This window comes from Salmo trutta, chromosome 35 (genome assembly GCF_901001165.1).
Source record: "Salmo trutta chromosome 35, fSalTru1.1, whole genome shotgun sequence".
Lineage (NCBI taxonomy): Eukaryota > Metazoa > Chordata > Actinopteri > Salmoniformes > Salmonidae > Salmo > Salmo trutta.
In genome coordinates, this window is record NC_042991.1 from 23,507,236 (window position 1) to 23,531,600 (window position 24,365).

The following is a 24,365-nucleotide window of genomic DNA, read 5'->3' on the forward strand; positions in this document are numbered from 1 at the left end:
AGAAATGTCATCATTGAATATTGTAAGAGCTTTCTCATTGTCTGCTTATATGCCCCCTTTATTTATCCTACGGTTCTGACTTGATGTACAGGGAGAATACTGTAAGAACGACCCATGTTCTGAATTCTGTAGCTGTACATTTCAAAAGAGCTGAAAAAATTATTATATCGACTACTCATTCATTAACGTCTTAAATAGAAATTACAGCTTGCCTCTTATCAGCTCATCGTTCCCTTATGCCATAGTTTATACATCTCAATTGTTATATTGCTTCTATCGGGCTCTCTCATTAGTATCTTATTCCTCATTTTAGGCAATGTTGGAATGATTTACTTGTTTTGCTTACATTGTGTATCATAATTAGTTTGTGCTTTTCTTCATGGGGAGGAGATACTATATAATGTTGTTGGGTCTGTAACCATGATTGTTTTATTTTAAATGGGAAGAGAATGGCAATTTAAACAAAAAAAAGTTCAGTATTCGACCCATGTATTTCCAGTTGATATTGTGTGGGTGCGCAATGCGCTGTCTGTGCGTCGGTATATTATCTATAAAAGTGGATAATGCATTCGGAAAGTATTCAGACCCCTTGTGCCACATTTTGTTACGTTACAGCCTAATTCTAAAATGGATTAAATAAATATTTTTCCTCAACAATCTACACACAATACCCCATAATGACAAGGTGAAAACAGGTTTTTAGAAATGTTTCCAAATGCTATGAAACTCAAAATTGAGCTCAGGTGCATCCTGTTTCCATTGATCATCCTTGAGACGTTTCTACAACTTGGAGTCCACCAGTGTTAAATTCAGTTGATTGGACATGATTAGGAAAGGCACACACCTGTCTATATAAGGTCCCACAGTTGAATGTGCATGTCAGAGCAAAAACCAAGTCATGAGGTTGAAGGAATTGTCCGTAGAGCTCAGAGACAGGATTGTCGAGGCACAGATCTGGGGAAGGGTACCAAAAAATGTATGCAGCATTGAAGGTCACTAAGAACACAGTGGCCTCCACTCTTAAATGGAAAAGGTTTGGAACCACCAAGACTCTTCCTAGAGTTGGCCGCCCGGCCAAACTGAGCTATCAGGGGAGAAGGGCCTTAATCAGGGAGGTGATCAGGAACCCAATGGTCACTCTAAAGGAGCTCCAGAGTTCATCTGTGGAGATGGGAGAACCTTCCAGAAGGGTAACCATCTCTGCAGCACTCCACCAAATCAGGCCTTTATGGTAGAGTGGCCAGACAGAAGCCACTCCTCAGTAAGAGGCACATGACAGCCCACTTGGAGTTTGTCAAAAGGCAGGCACCTAAAGACTCTCAGACCATGAGAAACAAGATTCTCTGGTTTGATGAAACCAAGATTGAACTCTTTGGCTTGAATGCCAAGTGTCACATCTGGAGGAACCCTGGCACCATCCCTACGGTGAAGCATGGTTGTGGCAGCATCATGCTGTAGGAATGTTTTTCAGCAGCAGGGACTGGGAAACTAGTCAGGATCGAGGGAAAGATGAATGGGGCAAAGTACAGAGCAATCCTTGATGAAAACCTGCTCCAGAGCGCTCAGGACCTCAGACTGGGGCGAAGGTTCACCTTCCAACAGGACAACAACCCTTAGCACACAGCCAAGACAACGCAGGAGTGGCTTCAGGACAAGTCTCTGAATGTCCTTGAGTGGCCCAGCCAGAGCCTGGACTTGAACCCCGATCGAACATCTCTTGAGAGACCTGAAATAGATGTGCAGCGACGCTCCCCATCCAACCTGACAGAGCTTGAGAGGATCTGCAGAGAAGAATGGGAGAAACTCCCCAAATACAGGTGTGCAAAGCTTGTAGCGTCATACCTAAGAAGACTCAAGGCTGTAATCTCTGCCAAAGGTGCTTCAACAAAGTACTGAGTAAAGGGTCTGAATACTTATGTAAATGTTATATTCAGCTTTTATTTTAATGAATTTGCAAAAATTTCTGAAAACATGTTTTGCTTTGTAATTATGGGGTATTGTGTGTAGATTGATGAGGAAAAATAACAATTTCATCCATTTTAGAATAAGGCTGTAACGTAACAAAATGTGGAAAAAGTCAAGGGGTCTGAATACTTTCTGAATGCACTGTAGTCCGAATAAATAATAAGCTGTTATGTAGTGGATTTGCTGGTTTGCATCTAAAAAGAGTTTTCCCCACCAAGATTTACATGCTAAAGTTGCCACTGTAGACGATACATTAAAACCCCTGTTTATAAGTGAATTGAAATCCAAAATATGTTTGGGGTGCTTATGCACCGTCAGTGTTGGGAACATGAGCACCCAGGTAAATGTTGTGTGCTGCAGATCTCTTATTTCACAAAGTAAGGATCAAGGTCAAATCAACAGGAGCCAATATAGAGAGCAATAGTAATTCCATCTTTTTGTAGGAACTAACGGCGGCTGGCTCGTTGGCCAAAGCCTATGGGGAAATTAATAGGGTTTTGGTTTTTGGGATCAACGCCAAAAATAAGGTGTGACGATTGTCCTCTGTCACATCAGCTAAAGTCTTGCCTGATTAGGTATTTCTAAACATTGATCCATTATCAGACACACATTTATTGACTTATTGATGTGGGGATATTTATCATGTGGAATATATTACCTGAATGTGTTTGTATACTGTATCTTTTTCATAACTTTATTGAAGTTGATTGCAAATGAGGTAATTGGTAGGGTTTGTGATGCATTCTGGGTAATGGGTATTGCTAAGAAGCATGTCATTTCTTTATTTGAAAGTTAGACGGGTAACAGGTCGGCATGCGGCCTGGTTTACAGGCATGGTTGAAGCCCGGGTTATCTTTGGTTAGAGCCTAGCTTTTGTTCATCGTCCTGTTTGTTTTTTTTTTTTTTTAAATGTTTGTACAGTTTGCCGGCTATACCCACTTGCAAATAAATAGCCTCCCTCTGGCAAGAAAAACAGATCTTCATCGTATGCCTCCACACTGTTAAAATCCTACTGCATGGTCAACCTTCACATAAGGTCTGTGGTATAAACACAGGCTTCGGAGATCTTATACATTTTGTTCTATGAGATAATCCTCATCAGCTAACGACACTTTTTGTGAATTTCAAAGCATTTATGTAATCAGAAAAAGCACATAAAGGGTTCATAACTCATAAAGGTCATGTTAACTGACTGATATTATCTCATAAAATAACATGTTTAAGAGCTAAGACTGTGTTAACCTCATAACTTATTTTCGCCGTTCATCCAAAAACCCCATTCTTTCACCATTCATTTCCCCCATAGGAATGGCCAACGAACCAACTCATTTCAGCTCTTTAGGACCAGAAGCTGTCGAGTGCTTTACTGTACCTCCTCATCATAGTGACAACTTCCTGGAACAGCTGCTTCTCATTCACAGCGTAGGTGACCTGCAGTCCTGAGACACCTGATCTTACCAGCAGGGGCGCTGTTCCTCTGACACCTGGGAGGGCACACACAGATAGAGGTACAGTTGAAGTCGGAAGTTTACATACACCTTAGCCAAACACATTAACTCAGTTTTTCACAATTCTGACATTTAATCCTAGTAAAATTCCCAGTCTTAGGTCAGTTAGGATCTCCACTTTATTTAAGAATTATGAAATGTCAGAATAATAGCAGAGGAGAATGATTTATTTCAGCTTTTATTTCTTTCATCACATTTCCAGTGGGTCAGAAGTTTACATACACTCAATTTGTATTTGGTAGCATTGCCTTTAAATTGTTTAACTTGGGTCAAACGTTTCAGATAGCCTTCCACAAGCTTCCCACAATAAGTTGGGTGAATTTTGGCCCATTCCTCCTGACAGAGCTGGTGTAACTGAGTCAGGTTTGTATGCCTCCTTGCCCGTACATTGCTTTTTCAGTTCTGCCCACAAATGTTCTATAGGATTGAGGTCAGGGCTTGTGATGGGCCACTCCAATACCTTGACATCCTTAAGCCATTTTGCCACAACTTTTGAGTATGCTTGGGGTCATTGTCCATTTGAGATGTTGCTTCATATATCCACATCATTTTCCTTCATGATGCTATCTGCTTTGTGAAGTGCACCAATCCCTCTGCAGCAAAGCACCCCCCACAACATGATGCTGCCACCCCCGTGCTTCACGGTTGGGATGGTGTTCTTAGGCTTGCAAGCCTCCCCCTTTTTCCTCCAAACATAACGATGGTCATTATGGCCAAACAGTTCTATTTTTGTTTCATCAGACCAGAGGACATTTCTCCAAAAGTACAATCTTTGTCCCCATGGTGCAGTTACAAACCGTAGTCTGGCTTTTTAATGGCAGTTTTGGAGCAGTGGCTTCCTCCTTGCTGAGCGGCCTTTCAGGTATGTCGATATAGGACTCGTTTTACTGTCGATATAGATACTTTTGTACCGGTTTTCTCCAGCATCTTCACAAGGTCCTTTACTGTTGTTCTGGGATTGATTTGCACTATTCGCACCAAAGTACGTTCATCTCTAGGAGGCAGAACGTGTCTCCTTCCTGAGGAGTATGATGAACGTGGTACCTTCAGGCGTTTGGAAATTGCTCCCAAGGATGAACCAGACCCGTGGAGGTCTACAATTATTTTTCTGAGATTTTGACTGATTTCTTTTGATTTCCCATGATGTCATGTAAAGAGGCACGGAGTTTGAAGGTAGGCCTTGAAATACATCAACAGGTACACCTCCAATTGACTCAAATGATGTCAATTAGCCTATCAGAAGCTTCTAAAGGCATGACACCATTTTCTGGAATTTTCCAAGCTGTTTAAAGGCACAGTCAACTTAGTGTATGTAAACTTCTGACCCACTGGAATTGTGATACAGTGAATTATAAGTGAAATAATCTTTCTGTAAACAATTGTTGGAAAAATGACTTGTGTCATGCACAAAGTAGATGTCCTAACCGACTTGCCAAAATTATAGTTTGTTAACAAGAAATTTGTGGAGTGGTTGAAAAACGAGTATTAATGACTCCAACCTAAGTGTATGTAAACTTCCGACTTCAACTGTTTATCACAAACATATAGGCTGCATTGATACAGGCAGTCCAATTCTGATCTTTTTTTGCCACTAATTGGTATTTTGTCCAATCAGATCAGATTTGTTGCCCATAATTTGATAAAAGATCAGATTTGGGCTGCCTGTGTAAACACAGCCATACACTGTCCTTTCAAATCTAAGCACAATGACCATGAACACAATACAACAATACTTGAAGGTCAGATAAGTGTGGTCCATCCACAGCTTGGCAGGAGGGACAGAGTGCATGACCCATCACCTTGGCCACTCTCCTGGCAGTCCTTGGTCTACCACGATGGCCCCAGTCAGCTGGGTCTTGTCTGAGTCAGGTAAAGGTGTGTCAGAGCTGAAGCAGTAGAATAAGGCACATATGGGGTCAAATTCGGGGTCGGGTTCCAGGTCCCGTCGGGTCCGCGCGTGAAGCTCCATGCTCATCAACGTCAGGTGCTGCACCTACAGATGAAAGACAAGCAAGATGTCACATTCCTACCTTCCAACTACATCGTATGTGTGTTTGTGTCAGTGAGAAAACAGTCAATGGGGAGTGTGTGTGTGTGTGTGTGTGTGCGCCTCACCTCGTGCAGGGCTTTAGCGTCCTGGAGGTCTTGCATGTTGACTTTGAATCCGTATGAATTGCTGATGCTGGGGCCCTCGATCTGAGAGTGGTCTTTCTTTGGAGCGTTCAAAGCAGCAAACTGGTTCTGGGGACGGAGAATAGGGGGAAAGCTTATTCACATCACATTAAAGAGAGAACAGTGTATCAGGGCGGATCAAGTAAATGCTAAAAGCCATTTACGGATATTTTTTTAATTACGTGAAATCTGACATTTGTTTTGGGCCATTTACTTGATTGATGCTGTTCATCAATATTCTAAAACTGTACATTGCTCATCCGGGTATATTGAGGCCAACACAGGTAACTGACAAAATAACGCAAACACTTGAGTAAATTAGGGATACAACGATCTCACTCCAATACATTTTTATAGAAAGTTAGCAAAAATAGATAAGATCTTGCTACCATGGAAAGGAAAATACCTGTCTATTTGTGGAAAAATCACCCTGATTAACTCTTTAGTCATATCACAGTTTACCTATTTGCTCATGGTTTTGCCTACACCTAGTGACCTGCTTTTTAAATTATATGAACAAAAAATATTTCATTTTATTTGGAACGGCAAGCCAGATAAAATTAAAAGGGCCTATTTATATAACGAATATGAATTCAGAGGGCAGAAATTATTAAATATTAAAGCATTAGACCTCTCACTAAAGGCATCAGTCATACAAAAGTTATACTTAAATCCAAACTGGTTCTCTAGTAAATTGGTAAGAACGTCTCATCCTATGTTCAAGAAGGGCCTTTTTCCCTTTATTCAGATTACACCTGCCCACTTTCGGTTGTTTGAAAAGGAAACAATCTCCAAAATATCGTAATTTTTTAAACAAGCCTTAGAAAGTTGGTTGCAATTTCAGTTTAATCCACCTGAAAAGACAGAACAAATAATACAACACATATTGTGGTTAAACTCAAATATACTAATTGATTAAAAAAACGTATTTTTCGAAGAAATGTTTAAAAAAGGTATAATTTTAGTGAATGATATTATAAATAGGACTGGTGAAGTGATGTCACACATACAGCTAACATAGACATATGAAAATGTCTGCTCTACCCAAAATTACAACCAATTAATTGCAGCATTACCACAGAAATGGAAGAGGCAAGTAGAATGGGAAAAAGTAAGGAACTTGTATGTCGGCCCTGTATTAAAGAAAAGTGTGATAAATAAAAACATACCAATTTCATTTAAGGACCAAAAAACTGACAGTTGTGCCATATAAATTGCAAAATAGTTGGGAAGAGATTTTTGATGTACCCATTCCACGGCACATGGTTTATGAATTGATACGCAAAACAACGCCGGATTCTACACTTCACATTTTTCAATTTAAATTACTATACAAAATTCTTGCAACTAATAGAATGTTATATATGGGGGATACAATCTTCCCAGCTCTGCAGATTCTGCTGTGAAGAGGCAGAGTCATTAGATCATTTATTTTGGTATTGTCCATATGTAGGTCCAGGAATGGCTGAAGAATTGCAACATTTACCTGGAGCTAACGCTGCAGATAGCAATACTGAGTGATTTGAAAAGCCATAGTCAATCAATCAATAATATAATAATTATTTTAGCAAACATTTTTATTTTTAATTTACAATCTATAGAAGCTATGAGAATAGAAAGGTTTCAATTGTTTTGTGAAGCATCACAGCACAGTTGAAAAATATATGGCAAATAGAAATCCAAAATGGATGATGTTGAGAGATAGATGGGACGGGTTGAATGGAGCTGAAGGGTGGGACTAATAACAAGATAACCAATGTAAAACATACGGGGTCTGTAAAATATATATAGGTTCAGAACTTTTGTGAAATAGCAAAGTTACAAATAGAAATCAAACTGGATGGACATCAGAAATAGAGGAAGGACTAAAAACAAACAAAATATAACTATTGTAAAATAGATTGTGTCTGTAAAATGTGTATAAGATATATCAACTGAAGGTAGAAGCCTAAGTGTTATTGTTAATTAGTTTACTCCAATTGGGGGAAGGGTGGTAGGGTTTGCGGGGGAATAATAAAGGTATATTCTAAAAAAAGTATGTATGTATATTTAGGTATGTGCACTGCTCAAAAAAATAAAGGGAACACTTAAACAACACAATGTAACTCCAAGTCAATCACACTTCTGTGAAATCAAACTGTCCACTTAGGAAGCAACACTGATTGACAATACATTTCACATGCTGTTGTGCAAATGGAATAGACAACAGGTGGAAATTATAGGCAATTAGCAAGACACCCCCAATAAAGGAGTGGTTCTGCAGCTGGGGACCACAGACCACTTCTCAGTTCCTATGCTTCCTGGCTGATGTTTTGGTCACTTTTGAATGCTGGCGGTGCTTTCACTCTAGTGGTAGCATGAGACGGAGTCTACAACCCACACAAGTGGCTCAGGTAGTGCAGCTCATCCAGGATGGCACATCAATGAGAGCTGTGGCAAGAAGGTTTGCTGTGTCTGTCAGCGTAGTATCCAGAGCATGGAGGTGCTACCAGGAGACAGGCCAGTACATCAGGAGACGTGGAGGAGGCCGTAGGAGGGCAACAACCCAGCAGCAGGACCGCTACCTCCGCCTTTGTGCAAGGAGGAGCAGGAGGAGCACTGCCAGAGCCCTGCAAAATGACCTCCAGCAGGCCACAAATGTGCATGTGTCTGCTCAAACGGTCAGAAACAGACTCCATGAGGGTGGTATGAGGGCCTGACGTCCACAGGTGGGGGTTGTGCTTACAGCCCAACACCGTGCAGGACGTTTGGCATTTGCCAGAGAACACCAAGATTGGCCAATTCGCCACTGGCGCCCTGTACTCTTCACAAATGAAAGCAGGTTCACACTGAGCACATGTGACAGAGTCTGGAGACGCCGTGGAGAACGTTCTGCTGCCTGCAACATCCTCCAGCATGACCGGTTTGGCGGTGGGTCTGTCATGGTGTGGGGTGGCATTTCTTTGGGGGGCCGCACAGCCCTCCATGTGCTCGCCAGAGGTAGCCTGACTGCCATTAGGTACCGAGATGAGATCCTCAGACCCCTTGTGAGACCATATGCTGGTGCGATTGGCCCTGGGTTCCTCCTAATGCAAGACAATGCTAGACCTCATGTGGCTGGAGTGTGTCAGCAGTTCCTGCAAGAGGAAGGCATTAATGCTATGGACTGGCCCGCCCGTTCCCCAGACCTGAATCCAATTGAGCACATCTGGGACATCATGTCTCGCTCCATCCACCAACGCCACGTTGCACCACAGATAGTCCAGGAGTTGGCTGATGCTTTAGTCCAGGTCTGGGAGGAGATCCCTCAGGAGACCATCCGCCACCTCATCAGGAGCATGCCCAGGCGTTGTAGGGAGGTCATACAGGCACGTGGAGGCCACACACACTACTGAGCCTCATTTTGACTTGTTTTAAGGACATTACATCCAAGTTGGATCAGCCTGTAGTGTAGTTTTCCACTTTTATTTGAGTGTGACTCCAAATCCAGACCTCCATGGGTTGATAAATTGGATTTCCATTGATTATTTTTGTGTGATTTTGTTGTCAGCACATTCAACTATGTAAAGAAAAAAGTATTTAATAAGATTATTTCATTCATTCAGATCTAGGATATGTTATTTAGTGTTCCTTTATTTTTTTGAGCAGTGTATATATGTGTATATGTATGCATGCGTGTATGTATATGGATATATATTTACCCAAAAAATATGGGGGATTGGAAATGATGCAGACAATTACATTGATGGAAGCAACATTCTTTCCGCCATATTAAGCTAAAATAAATAAATAAATAAATAAAAGTATACTGGAAAGCAGGATCTTCACATAGATGTGGTTCCTGAGTTAATTAAGAAATGAACGTCCCATTATGCTTTTATTTGTATTATTTTATTAACCTTTATTTAACTTGGCAAGTCAGTTAAGAACAAATTCTTATTTATAATGACGGGCTACCACGGCCAAACCCTAACCCGGACGATAATGGGCCAATTGTGCGCCGCCCTATGGGACTCCCAATCACGGCCGGATGTGATTCAGCCTAGATTCGAACCAAGGACTGTAGCGACGCCTCTTGCACTGAGATGCAGTGCCTTAGACCGCTGCGCCACTCTGGAGCCCCGATGCTTAGGGTCCTGCATACAAATACTGGGCAGGCCATTATTACTACCATGGCTATGCCCCCATAGGATGACGATTCCCCCATCCACAGGGCACGAGTGGTCACTGAATGGTTTGATGAGCATGAAAATGATGTAAACCATATGCCATGGCCGTCTTAGTCACCACATCTCAACCCAATTGAACACTTATGGGTGATTCTGGAATGGCGCCTGAGAGAGCTTTATCCACCACCATCAACAAAACACCAAATGATCATTGGAGGGAATGACCTAAATGAACAGAAGCTTAAATTCTGTGCGTTTGTCCTGACCTTCATCTGTGTGGTCAGTAGCACTCTCCTCAGGGTTTCTGTGTGTTCCCCTCTCCTGTGCTGCAGTCTCTGAGACGTGGACTCTGCGTCTGGAACAGAAACCCCAAAATGAATTAAGGATCGTGGTGGGGGTGGTGTGACGCATAATGACATTCCAGAGGACAAAACAACTGCATGCAGACGGCTTCCTCCTATTAAAACTAATTCAATAAATGACTGTGACAGGTTTACAATTCTGGTACGCTTGATTAGTCAATTATGTAGTTGTTTATGGCAGCCATAACAATTTCCCACTGAGGTAAGAAAGAAAGTTGGAGTAAAATAAAAGATTATAGCGGATGCTATCGCTGATGTAATTTTCCATGGTCTGAGTTAACGTTGGCGGCTGAGGCAGGATGAAGAGTGACAGCTGCTAATAGCCTGCGGCCGGGGAATAAAGGGGCTTACCTTGAGTCACAGGGGTGCTGCACACAGTCTCCGACTCACACCTGCCTTTGTGTCGCCTAAGGGACTGGGGTGCTGTAGAGCTGGGGGCTGGTACACTCCCCGTCCCCCCGGGTCTTCATGGAAGAGAAGGGAGAAGGACTGAGGAAGTGCTTCTCCTCTCTCCTCTCTGGGGATGTGCAGAGCCTGGGGGACAGGGGTAACCCTCGATCTGACCCTCTCCTCTCTCCCTCTACTGCGTCTGGTCCTGAGGGACTGGGCTGCGTGGGCTCCTGCCACGGCAGCAAGTCTGGAGAGATGGATTTACCATAGTACTCCTCCTCAGAGTCTCTGATGTTAATGTCCGGTACAGGCTTCACTCCTCTGGGGCTGTCCTGAGTTTCCACCCCTCCAACAGGTGATATCTGTAGGGACAGATCGTCCCTCCTCTCCCTCCGAGTCCTGATACCTGAGGGCTTCTCAAACTCCTCCTCGTCCTCCAATGCTGAACAATGGAACGGAGTGGGCTGTTTAGTCCTGTCTGTTTGCTGCTCGTCTCTTACCTGTTCCAACCTTCCCCTCTCCAGTGCTCCCATGTCTCTCCTGCCCCTCTGCAGATGCTCGTACTGTTTTCTGGCCTCCAGCCATAGCTGGACGCGTTCCCGCCTGGGGGCACTCCTGCAAGGCAGCAGGATGACCTTCTGGTCCCCGGCTGAAGAGGGGCTGAGCTGGGCCTGGTCTCTGGTGTCCTCTGCTCCCAGTGTGTGAGAGGAGCCGGCCCGGGTCATGGTAGAGAAGGCTGTCTTCCAGAACTGTAGCCCCTCCAGGCACAGGTCCCCGTTGAACTCAGCCAGCTCCTTGGTCAACATTGTCTCCACAATCAGCTTACGCCCACCAACCTCCCTGGAGATTTGAAAATGGACATTAATGATGGAATGATTGGCAATATTCCGCCTTATCACAGCCTCATCAATCATAGATATCTATTGTGTATCATTCAACCCTTAAATCAAATCAATCACATTGTATTTATAAAGCCATTTTCACATCAGTAGTTGTCATAAAGTGCTTTTAAAGTAATCCCATGAGTTTAGTGATTTTACCTGGGTTTCCCTGGGGCGTCTGAAGGGTTGCTGCAGAATGGCTCCTGGAAGGTGGCCTCAGACATCTCCAGGTCCAGGAGGGTGGTGAGGATCTCTTCCCGGCTGGGAGGGGACATGAGGGGCTTGAGGATGTGGGCTCCCCCCCCTGTCCCTCTGAGGAGCTGGCTGATGGCCTTCACCTGGGATAGAGAGCTGAAGGAGCGCGGCGAACTACTGGGCGTGGTCGATGTAAAAGCACAATTCCCCTCCAGTAGGTCCCCAGTCGGTAACCCTTCGTTGTCTGCGAAAGACACAGAGCTCAAAGGCAGTGGTAAGATGGGGTCAAAGGTAGAGAACAGCAGCTCTTTCCTCTCACAGTGAAAGCCCTGGAAGTGGCTGAGGCCGTGGAGTTTGCCCAGAGATGTTCCCCACTCTCTGCTCCTTGGTAACCTCTCAGAGTCCAGAGGTGATCGATGATTGAACACAAACTCGCCATTTTTTGGCTTGTCAAAGAGTTCAGGAGTCAGAGGTCCGGACAAGCTTTCATGGAGCTCCTCCCCTGAGCCAAACAGCACCTCAGGCCTCTTCTCTAAGCTCAGCGCCAAGGCAGGTACCGCATCCTGGGTGATGTCACTCAGGAACTTCTGAGGCAGGTTCTTGTCGGTCAGAACAAACTGGCTGCCCAAGTACAGGCTGGAGAACTCTGCCTGGCTACCGATACCGATGGCATTGATGTCAAAGTTGTAGTTGTGTGGGAGCTCTGGGGACAGGCTGTCCTCTATGGAGTAGCAGCTGTCCAGGCCTGGGTCTGACAGGAACACTGGGCTGTCATCTGACATGGGGGGCTTTTGCTTCACAGGTACCTCCGGCTGAGAGTTCGCCTTCTCCTTCCTGCTTCTGGGTTTCCCCTCCTTGGCAGTTGTAGTTCTTGGGGCCCGGGGTTTCCGTGGGGTGGCTGAGGGAGCTCTCCTGGCTCTTGATGGCTTGGCTGCAGCAGGTTCTGGTGTGGAGCAGGGGGCTGTGTTGTAGTGAAGGCACTGCCCACCTCTCTGCTGGAGCTTCTTCAGAACAGCCAGGCCAGAGATGTCCTCGGGTAAGGTCTTCCCATTCTGAAGGCCTGAGTGGGGGGACCCTGCTTTGGGGGTGCCCTTTCTGTCCCCCACCTGGGTTGGGGATTTAAAGTGATGGGATGTGCATTCATCAGCAGTAGTGTCTGCCTTCACAGCACAACCCTTCGGTTGGTCAGGCTGCGTTTGGGCGAGTTCAAGAGCAAAGCTTTGGTTCACCTTCCTAATGGAGCTTTCACAGTCCTCAGACGTTGGTTCAATAGACTGCGAGAATTGGGTTAGGGATTTAGAGCTGGAGCCGTCAATCATTTGGCTGGTTTTGCTGGCTGGCTTCTGAAAGGGTGGTATGTCCTCTGAGGAGGATTCAGTAGGAGGCAGCTCACCCTCTGGGAAGAGGTGCTGGGAACTGTGACAGTCTCTGCTTCTTACAGGGGGCAGTTCAGGCTCTTCTGCCTGCTTCTTCCTCCGAGGCCTCCTCGTTCTTGTGGTGATGGCAGTAGTACAGACACCACCCACACTAGTTCCATCAACTGTTTCTAGATCTTTCTTTCTCCTCCTTGGAGTCCCAATTGTACTTTTCCTTCTCGCTGTGCTCTCCTTTTTGACTTCCTCTGAAAGCTTAATCCGTCTTCTTGGGCTGGTGGAGGTTACATTTCTAGGTTTAGCAGTCCGGCTGCGGTTCCGCACGCCTCGGCCTAAGGACTCTGGGGGGGGTTTGTGACAAACAGAAGTGAGACAGGGATCATTTAATCGGTTCATCAACCGATCAGAACTTATGGCTTCCATAAGGGGGTCACTGGGGGACCAACACCGGGGTGGGGTTGAATCAACAGGGCTAAGAGATCTCTCAGATAGATAACCCAACTCCACCATCACATCAGTGTACTCAGTGATGTGGTCATCGGCCAGTTCACAGTAACATGGCCAGGGGCATGGCAGAGAGGGCAGAGTCAAGGTTTTTCTAAGGCCTCTAGTCCTTCTAGGCCTCTCACCCCCCTGCCTAACTCGGACTCTGGGTGGGCTGCTGACCGTTTTCTTAGTGGTGATATTGTTGACCTTGGCCTTTCGTTTGGGCTGTTTCTTATTAGCCTTGGGCTCACTGAGAGCGAACTTGACCGCACAAGACTCTGGAACCTTAGGCCAGAAGGTCTTGATGGGGGCCATTTTGGTGTATGTCTCCACTCTGTCAGGTGTCAGCACCACCCGCTGCTCTTCAGCACTCACCTTGGCCATCTTCACCAACATGTTCTTTTGACCTTTGAACCGGTTGATGATTATGTATTTGATGATGATGGGTGGCTCCCTTGGCTCCTTTCTGTACATCTTCCGTCGTTTCTGGTACTTTAGTTCCTGCGTGCTGAGGACGTAGTTTTCTTTGAAGCGGTCTCGGAGGGCCAGAGGGTGTTTCATGCGAGAGGATACCGACTGTTCCCCGTCCTCGCTGCTGTCGTAGCTCATCTTGCGTTTGGCCCTCAGGGTGTACTTGCTGCCAGGCAGACCTGAGGCTTTGGTGCAGGTTACTTTAGCAGGGAGCTCAAGCAGTGGGGCCAACCTGCCCTCCACAGACGCCTCATTCAGAATGGCAGGGACTGGGGCCGGTGCAGGGGAAGCGATAGGGGCTGGTAGAGGGGTAGGGGCTGTGGGCCCAGTCTCCACTACGACTGACTTTGCCACTGTGACTGGCTTCTCCTCGGTGTCCGTGCTCTTTGGACAAGTAGGCGTGATGGACATAAAGGCTGTGCTGACTTGGGTGTCAGAGGCTGGGCTTTCCCCAGCGTACGCATTAGCCTGCTGGGCTGCAGCAGCCAAAGACCTCTTGCCAAGCTTTAGCCTGGACCTGCGTGTCTCTGCCTGCTCTAGCTTAGCACAGCCATCGGTCAGCTTGTTGCCCACTACCTTCTTAGCTGGCCTGGTTAGGCAGTTGGAGAGAATAACACTGGGGAAGAACTTATAGTGCGCCTCCTTCTGGGCTACTATGATCCTCTCAGTCTTGTTCTCCTGATAGTCCTCGTACCTGATCTTCAGCTCACCCATGTCGCCGTCCTCGCTGTCCTGGCCCATTTCGCCCTCCAGCGGGGCCAGGAGCTCGTCCTCTTCTATGGGGCAGGGAGTTGGGGTTATACTGTTTCTCAGTATTGGGCTTTTACAGCCTTTCTGACCCAGCTCCAGATCTGTCGTGCTGGGGCAGTTCCTCAGCTCAGAGTAAGACAGGGAAAAGCTCCTGTGGTTCTGCAGGATGGACAGACGATTCTTCTCGACGTTCTTCATACTGCTGTACTTCTTCCTGCTCTGGGTGATCTTCCCGTTGCTGAATGGAAATACGTCCAGGTCTGACTCATCCAGAGCCATCGTCTTCTTCTCGTAGGTGTACAGAGGCCGAACAAAGTCCATTTTGTCCACACAGATCTGAGAAACCTCAGCCTGGTTGGCGATATTGCAGGGGATGGGGTGTTTGACCGGCTGGATGTAAGGTCTCTCTTTATTCACCTTGAACCCCGTGGAGCACTCGTGACTGTCCTGGCCGAGGAAGTGCTTATTGGCTGGTTCCTCTGCGTCCTGTGAGTGGGCCTGCCTATGTTCAGGGTGTTTGAACTCCAGGAGGACCTTGGTGGAGGACAGGGGCTCCAGGCGGACAGTCTCCCCAGGAAAGGGGTTCCTCTTCCCCAGGATCTTGTCTGTGACGGTGAGGGACGAGTGGGTCCTGGAGCCTTTGTCCGTTAACGATGAATCTATGGAGAGCAGATATAACATATCAATACTGTGACAGGAATCAAAGGAAAGCATCAATGACACAATCTTAGATGTGATATATGTAGTTTATTATCATTACGTTCTTATAACTCACCACTGTTCTCGTCCGCAGCGCCGTCCAGCTGAGGAATGGACAGGTTGGCAGAGAGAGAGTTGTCCCCCCTCCTTTCCATCTCCTCATCGGAGGATTCCTGGGGCTCGTCACTGAAGCTCTCCTCTGCATCCTTCACACCATCTCTAGAGGGAGGTAACAGAGACATTGATTAAACAATGAGGCGTCGCTTAAACTATTCAGTCACGGCTCACCGCAGATGACCTTCATCCGACTGCCAAACGTCTGCGTTTACTGTTACCATCATGTGAATTAAGTGACAAGAGGAATCCAGCTCCTCAAGAAATAAGCATGAAAATTGGGGCACAAGATAGATGACATGCATTTTTTCAAAGAAAGCTGTAATTAGATTTGTTTTCTTATTTAATGAGTTATTATTAAACTCATAATTCGTTCATATTGAGCAAAAAGAACAAGGCAAAGAATGAAAAGAAAAAAATCAGTCACCTCTGTCTAGGAGACTGTTCTGGAAGGTCGCTGTCCCATCTCTGTGACATCATCAGACTGAGTTCTGCCTCCTCCCTCTCTAGCTCTGGCCCCTCCTCATCCTCATCACTGTTGTAGTGAGTGCTCCCTCCCCCGGGCAGAGAATGCTGGGAGTTCTGCCTCATAGGGGCTTCTCTGTACCCATCATCCTCCAGGCCTGCCAGCAGGTCAACCATGGCATGGTCCCGGCTGCTATCTGCAACACGCACACAGCAAACACAACATGGTAAGGGGAAATGACCTCTGAGGTCAATCAGCTCCATACTTAGATGCTTTGCTTATGGGCTGGAGTTATAACTAGGGCCCGGAGCTTTTCCTGGTCAGGTCATATGGTCAGATCAATCTCCTGGCACTAGTTATGCTATAGAAACAATATGTTGATTAAAAACAGATTTTTGAAATGAAAATGACATAAGATCAGTTGGATATGCTGTTCTCCATAGACCAAATGAACACAGTAATCAGTACGGTTTGTTTGCCTACCTAGTAAGGGGGAGTGGTTGGATCTCTGGGAGAGGGGGAGGAAGGTCTGGCTGCTTTCCAACAGACTCAGAATGGCCTCCTCATCCACAATGGCCTCCCCCTGGTCTTTACCACAGTTCCTTTTAGTGTCTGAGTGGAGGGAAGAGAGGTGTGGGGGTGGGGGGAGCGAGATAGAGCGAGACATGGGGAAAATGATCATTACGGACAAACAGAGTGCGTGTGTGTCCCAAATGGCAGCCTATTCCCTACATAGTGCCCTGGTCAAAAGTAGTGCACTATATAGGGAATAGGGTGCCATTTGGGACACATAACACAGGGAGTGGTTCAGCATGAGGCCCAGCCATACTCCATCCTGGCTCTCTGTGTGTGCCAGACGCCTAGCCTCCCTGGCATGTCCACTGTTCCTACATGAGACTTGGCAGACTGAGCCAGCAGATTAGGCTAATGTAGATCAACACTGTGTGTCACACTTGAAATTCAGTCACAGTAGGAAAGTTAGGGGAGAATTAGGACAAATGTCAATCCACCTTCTCTGGCAGAAAGAGACATTCTAGTGGAGGGTCGATAGGGAGATTTGTTGCTCTCACCAGTCTGAGAGTCTCTGTGAACCTCCACCTGGTTAGCTGGTGTACAATGCAGCAGCTCTGGGGTCAGGACATCGGGGTATACAGACAGTTCAGCTGGGAAGGGATCCTGCTCCTCTGCCGCGGCCTCCACAGACCCAGACTGAGTCCTATTTAAAAAGAGGCATTAGTTCAAAGGGAGATAAGGGAGACTGTTGTGGGCATGTAACTGCTAAGGTTATCACCAGTCACAGACGGGGCTCCTGGGACAGCGCTGCAGCAGTCAGGTTTTATTAGCATCCCTCGTCTTAATCAGGAGACATGGCTGCAGTGTGTGTGAGAGAGGGAGAGTGAGAGAAACAAGTGTGTGTGTACAGTGTGTGTAGGAGGAGGTATGAATGGAAAGCTGGCAAGTGGCCAGTGGTTCTTTGGGATTTACCCCAAATGCCTCTTGGCTACAGGCTTTCTGACCATCAGGCTCCGCCATCCGCTCTGTTCCGTGCTGTAACCTTGCATTGCTTAGCAACTCACTACTTAGCAACTCAACTAAATATTGAAAAACATGCAAGGTGGAACTCAAAAAGGTGGAACAAGCAATGCCGGAATTAGCCCCCAAAAATATTTTAGCCACTACTTCCCTTTCTCTACAAAAAAATAAATCATAATTTCTCATTGTGGGGCAGATGAAGGAGTGCAGATGTGCTCCAGAGACGGGCCTGTGTGTGCATGACTGTCTCACTCTTTGTTAATTAGTCTCGTCACTAATGACTTTTGTGGCTACAGGGGGAGCCTAGGAGGTATCAGGGGATTCCTTCAGCCCTACTGTTCTTACTGCAGTACAGCCTGTCTGAGGTTACAATCAGAGGGACATAGAGATACAGAGAGACACAGAGAGAGACACACAAATCAAATCAAAATTAAATTAAATTGTATTGGTCACATACACATATTTAGCAGATGATATTGCGGGTGTAGCAAAATGCTTGTGTTTCTAGCTCCAACAGTGCAGTAGAATCTAACAATTCACAAAAATCTAAAAGTAAAACAATGGAATTAAGAAATATATACAGTACCAGTCAAAAGTTTGGACACCTACTCATTCAAGGGGTTTTCTTTATACATTGTAGAATAATAGTGTGCGTGCGAGAGAAAGAGAACGTGCGCACGAGAGAGAGAACGTGCGCATGAGAGAGAGAACGCGTGGCGCGAGAGAGAACGCGTGGCGCGAGAGAGAGAGAGAACGTGGGGCGAGAGAGAGAGAGAGAGAACGCGGGGCGCGAGAGAGAGCAAGAACGCGGGGCGAGAGAGAGAGAGAGAGAACGCGGGGCGAGAGAGAGAGAGAGAACGCGGGGTGAGAGAGAGAACGTGGGGCGAGAGAGAGAGAGAACGCGGGGGCGCGAGAGAGAACGCGTGGCGCGAGAGAGAAACGCGTGGCACGAGAGAGAACGCGGGGCGCGAGAGAGAGAGAACGCGTGGCGCGAGAGAGAGAGAGAGAGAGAGAGAGAGAGAGAGAGAGAGAGAGAGAGAGAGAGAGAGAGAGAGAGAGAGAGACTGTACTTGTATATGTGAAAGAGCGCCAGTCAGCCAGTGAGAGCTGTGTGTGTGTGGCACAGTTCTGCCAAGACAAAGCTCCGCCAGGTGAGAGGAGACGGGTCCCCTGTGCCAAGGCCCAAACTGCTCCATACTGGCCTGTACCTACCTTCGATAGAACCGTTTCATTTTCCTCCCCTGCTTTCCTCCCATTGGTAACAACTTAGCTTATCTGGACCTGATGTAACAGCACACACCGGACCAACTGGACTTTTATTTATCTAAGGAAATGATTTCTGCTCAGAAAGAAGGGGGAGCAGGGAGCAGAGATATACTAGACAGCACTGTAACCCAATCAACACCCTCCCTCCTCGCTCATTTCTGGCCATTAAGACGAACCAGGAAGAGACATGCGGTCACCATCTCATACACAGTAGACAACCAAAAAGGCATTGGGAAAATAAGTGGACGTTTTAACAAAGAAAGACCAGATGTAAATTCTCTCAAACCCCAATTTATGTGGTCTCCGGCGGTAGACATCATCGTGCTAACGAGATTGGAAGCAGCATATGTTTACTCTGAAAGACCAGCCCTGCTGCCTCCATTCTAAACTCTTCAAACCAAACACAGCCATTTACTCACGCAATGTGGAGCAACTGTCTGTCCATCGATGACTTATAGTCAAGTTGCCCTAAAGACTGGGAAAGTGATAAGCCTAGCCCACGTTAAAAAAAACCCAGCAAGATTGAGGGTGAAAGTTTTTACTTACACATCAAACTCATTTTCCTTCAGGATCTCCTTGAATCTCTTCATGAAGATTCTCTCGCTCTCCGTCGAGGCGACAAACCTGCGATCTGGAGGAGCATCAAATAAAATCACATTTCATTGGTCACATACACAGATTTAGCAGATGTTATTGTGGGTGTAGCGAAGCGCTTGTAAAATGCATGGAACACAGTCAGCGGTTTAATTATTACGCTGATGTATGTCTGATGCACATGGAACACAGTCAGCGGTTTAATTATTACACTGATGTATGTCTGATGCACATGGAACACAGTCAGCGGTTTAATTATTACACTGATGTATGTCTGATGCACATGGAACACAGTCAGCGGTTTAATTATTACACTGATGTATGTCTGATGCACATGGAACACAGTCAGCGGTTTAATTATTACACTGATGTATGTCTGATGCACATGGAACACAGTCAGCGGTTTAATTATTACACTGATGTATGTCTGATGCACATGGAACACAGTCAGCGGTTTAATTATTACACTGATGTATGTCTGATGCACATGGAACACAGTCAGCGGTTTAATTATTACACTGATGTATGTCGATGCACATGGAACACAGTCAGCGGTTTAATTATTACACTGATGTATGTCTGATGCACTGGAAACACGTCAGCGGTTTAATTATTACACTGATGTATGTCCTTGATGCACATGGAACACAGTCAGCGGTTTAATTATTACACTGATGTATGTCTGATGCACATGGAACACAGTCAGCGGTTTAATTATTACACTGATGTATGTCTGATGCACATGGAACACAGTCAGACTCAAGAGATATGAATGATTCCTGACAGAGACAATACTAGATTATTTATTACCTCGGCTCACATTGAGCATTTTCCAACAAGCAGACGATGGCACATTTTGCGGCATAGTCCTATATACACTCAGTAACCAGTTTAGTAGGTATTTCCAATTTGGCAGTACGTCTAACCGGCCTTACGACCGTAGACCACGTGTAACAACGCCAGCCCAGAACCTCCACATCCAGCTTCTTCACCTGAGGGATCGTCTGAGACCAGCCACCCGTATAACGGATGAAACTGTGTTTGCACAACCGAAGAATTTCTCCACAAGCTGTCAGAAATCATCTCAGGAAAGCTCATCTGCGTGCTCATCGTCCTCACCAGGGTCTTGACCTGACTGCAGTTCGGTGTCGTAACCGACTTCATTGGGCAAATGCTCACCTTTGATGACCACTGGCACGCTGGAGAAGTGTGCTCTTCACGGATGAATCCCAGTTTCAACAGTACCGGGCAGATTGCAGTCAGCGTGTATGGCGTCGTGTGGGCGAGTGGTTTGCTGATGTCAACGTTGTGAACAGAGTGGAGGTGGGGTTATGGTATGGGCAGGCATAAGCTACGGACAACGAACACAATTGCATTTTATCGATGGCAACCTGAATGCACAAATATATTGTGATGAGATCCTGAGACCCATTGTCGTGCCAGTCATCCGCTGCCATCACCTCATGTTTCAGCATGATAATGTGCACTGCTGCATGTCACAAGGATCTGTACACAATTCCTGGAAGCAGAAAATGTCTCAGATATGTCACCCATTGAGCATGTTTGGGATGCTCTGCATCAACGTGTACGACAGTGTGTTCCAGTTCCCGCCAACATCCAGCAACTTCGCACAGCCATTGAAGAGGAGTGGGACAACATTCCACAGGCCACAATCAACACCCTGATCAACTCTATGGGAAGGAGACGTGCCACGCTGCATCAGGCAAACGGTGGTCACATCAAATAAAAAAATAAATAAAAAATATCTGTGACAAACAGATGCATATCTGTATTCCCAGTCATGTGAAATCCATAGATTAGGGCCTAATGAATATATTTTAATTGACTGATTTTCTTATATGAACTGTAACTCAGTGAAATTGTTGCATGTTGCGTTTATATTTTTGTTCAGTGTTGTACTGGGTCGGTCCCTCTTTTGCCTCGAGAACAGCCTGAATTCTTTGGAGCATGGAAACATTGCTCAATTGGTATCAGGGACCTAACGTGTGCCCAGAAAGATTGTGCCCCACACCATTACACCACCTCCACCAGCCTGTACCGTTGACACCAGGCAGGATGGGGCCATGGACTCATGCTGCTTACGCCAAATCCTGACTCAGCCATTATTATGACGTAACAGGAACCAGGATTCGTCGGACCAGGCAATGTTTTTCCACTCCTCAATTGTCCACTGGAGCTGCTTCTTCTTGTTTTTAGCCATTTACGTGAACGGGTCGTACCTAATAAACTGGCCACTGAGTGTATATTCAGTCAATGAGCATGTAGACCTGCTAGAAGTTTGACTGTGGTGTTAACTAATGGAGGATTGGGCTGTGGGGAGGTATAGCTCTGTCCATCACTCACCCTGTGACTGTGGGGTCTCGATCTGAGATGACTGGTTCTTCTCTCGTCGTCTCTGCTTCTCGTCCTCCCAGATGACCTGCAGGCCAGGGTTCCTGCCAATCTGATCTACACACACACACACACACACACACACACACACACACACACACACACACACACACATAAACCTCTGCACTTCCCACTCTATCCTTTTATCTACTGTCAGTTGGATGAAGGCCTTTTTCAAGAAGAGAACATTGACGGACACATAGGAATGTGACAATTATAGAATTTGGGGTAATGATTCATTGTCACGGTTATTGTCATAATTGTCCTTAGAGATATATTATATAGAAAATGATCTACAACATATGAATCCAACACAGCTTTGGAGACACCCCTGTTATTTATTTTTTTTTAACTCATGGTTTTGACTGCTTAGAACTTTTGGAAATAAAGATTCTCCTGTTGACTGTGCCGTTCTGCTCTTAAAATGATTACCAACTTTACCTACTTGATGCAAAAATGAAAGACTGCATTTGGGTAAATTATATCTACTGTAGTATAAAGTGAATTCCCCCTTCTCCTAAAATAAATGTAATAAGACAATACATTTTGTAGTTGACGGTTTTTGTCCATAATTGTCGGTTACAGCCCTACTCACACAAAGCAAAGTTAAAGATCATAGATCCGGAGCCAACCACTGAGAACTAGGCACAAACTCAAAATCATAGAATCTGTCTTCAACCATTTCCTTTTCAACAGAGAGTTTGTATATCCGTTTTTGGGGCAGATGGAACATCTACGTGCCAAGACCACATATGTGGACTGCCATGGTGCCCCCTTTTCTACCTTGTGCAGATAATTGTGTGTGTCCATTGCCAACACTCCATATTATGAGCACAGCTAATCTAAAACACAATCAAAAATGCAATCACTTTGTTTCTTTTGTTCCTAGTATGTATCAAGAAAAGCAGGAAGTCTGTAAAAAGAGTTCATTGTGAATTGAGAAATTGGCAACAGATGAATATTCATACATGTCTCTGCATGTTCTAAACACAGTGTTTTCTTTTTGCTTTAAGTTCTCAGTTCAATATGCTCTTCCACCCTACACCCCAGTTTCCAATTCCCTCTCCCTCCCCCCTCTCCAGACAGAAGGCAGACAGATAGGGTGAGTGGACAGTGTTTGTTTTGGGCCGGATGGTCACTGATCTCATGCTCCAATGTGCTGGAGAGCAGGAGCCTGGCAGTGTGGTGAGAGACTGACAGCGTTTTATCTGGAGAAGGCCTCCGTCGCTCATCTGTGTCACATAGGATGCGCCCCAAATGGCACCCTATTCTCTTTAGAGGGTTCCTTTAGGGATTCTAGTCAAACGTAGTGCACTACAGGGAATAGAATGCCATTTGAGAGGCAACCACTAATGTGGAAAAGCCACCATCACTCAATTGTGTTACATAGTCAGAGCGGGAGTGAGTCAGTAGCCATCCCCTCAGGCTCTCCTCGTGTGCACCGACCGTGTCTGCCTGACTGGTTGACTGTTTGATCTATGACAAAAAAAGGTGTTCAAGTTTGTTGTCCTTACTGTCTATCTCCAGACGGTTGAGGATGTCTGCAGCCACAGCATCTGCCTCCAGCTCACACGTACTCTGTTTCTCCACATCCTCCAGGACTAGAGAACTACATCACAGAGAGAGAGAGGAGAGGAGAGGAGAGAGAGAGAGACAGACAGACCAGACAGGAGAGACAGACAGACACACAGAGAGAGACACACAGAGAGAGACACACAGAGAGAGACAGAGAGAGAGAGAGACAGACAGACAGGAGAGACAGACAGGAGAGACACACAGAGAGAGAGAGAGAGAGGAGAGAGAGAGAGAGAGGAGAGAGAGAGGGAGATGAGAGAGAGAGGAGAGAGAGAGAGAGAGAGAGAGAGAGGAGAGAGAGAGAGAGAGAGAGAGAGAGAATATAGACAATGAGATTTGAAATGTCATTATTCTTTTGGAACTTCTGTGAGTGTAATGTTTACTGTTAATTTGCATTGTTTATTTCACTTTTGTTTATTATCTACTTCACTTGCTTTGGCAAGTTAATATACGTTTCCCATGCCAATAAAACCCTTGAATTGAATTGAGGAGGGTGCGAGAGATCAAATCAACCTTACACAGAAAAAGAAACCACAGTTATCATGTAGAAACAAGCGTTAAAACTCTGACTCCGTAGAGGCCCACAACATGTGAATGGAGCCCGTCTGAGCAGGTGTAGCTCACCAGGGTGTGGCATCCTCCTTCCAGCGGACAAACGCGCCTCCCAGGGTACTGTCACTCAGTGTGGAGGTACAGGGGCTCTTCAAGGGTCTGGTGCTGGGTCTGCTGCGGAAGCCCTGGCGATCTGGGGGAGACCCCTCTGTTACACACACACACACACACACACACACACACACCAATGTGAGTCATGTGTTGGAAGTCAATCTGAGGAGATTTTCTTGCTGAGACAGTCCCCAAACATTGTGCTTTCAACATACAGCAAGACTAAAAAAAGCATACCAGCTCAGTATTTCAAATTGATTTGGATCTACACAGATTTTTACACCGGGTTTCCAAATGTCTGTCATCGTCTTCATCCCAGATTACAAACTCACTTCCAAGTTG

The 24,365-nt window shown here is 45.8% G+C and overlaps 1 protein-coding gene across 1 annotated transcript in view; it reads right to left on the reverse strand.

Moving 5' to 3' along the window:
* LOC115174408 (DNA polymerase zeta catalytic subunit) overlaps positions 1 to 24,120 on the reverse strand; it is a gene marked incomplete at its 5' end in the record, with an annotated part of 49,299 nt that extends 25,179 nt beyond the window's left edge. The window contains 16 exon segments of the mRNA XM_029732918.1: positions 3,338 to 3,449; positions 5,136 to 5,170; positions 5,273 to 5,466; positions 5,589 to 5,714; positions 10,060 to 10,148; positions 10,507 to 10,618; positions 10,650 to 11,385; positions 11,586 to 15,360; positions 15,477 to 15,619; positions 15,942 to 16,176; positions 16,464 to 16,592; positions 17,051 to 17,196; positions 19,326 to 19,410; positions 21,738 to 21,842; positions 23,300 to 23,394; positions 23,985 to 24,120. Of these exon segments, the coding sequence (XP_029588778.1) occupies positions 3,338 to 3,449; positions 5,136 to 5,170; positions 5,273 to 5,466; positions 5,589 to 5,714; positions 10,060 to 10,148; positions 10,507 to 10,618; positions 10,650 to 11,385; positions 11,586 to 15,360; positions 15,477 to 15,619; positions 15,942 to 16,176; positions 16,464 to 16,592; positions 17,051 to 17,196; positions 19,326 to 19,410; positions 21,738 to 21,842; positions 23,300 to 23,394; positions 23,985 to 24,120 (6,253 nt within the window).
* Between the last annotated feature and the right edge of the window lie 245 nt (positions 24,121 to 24,365).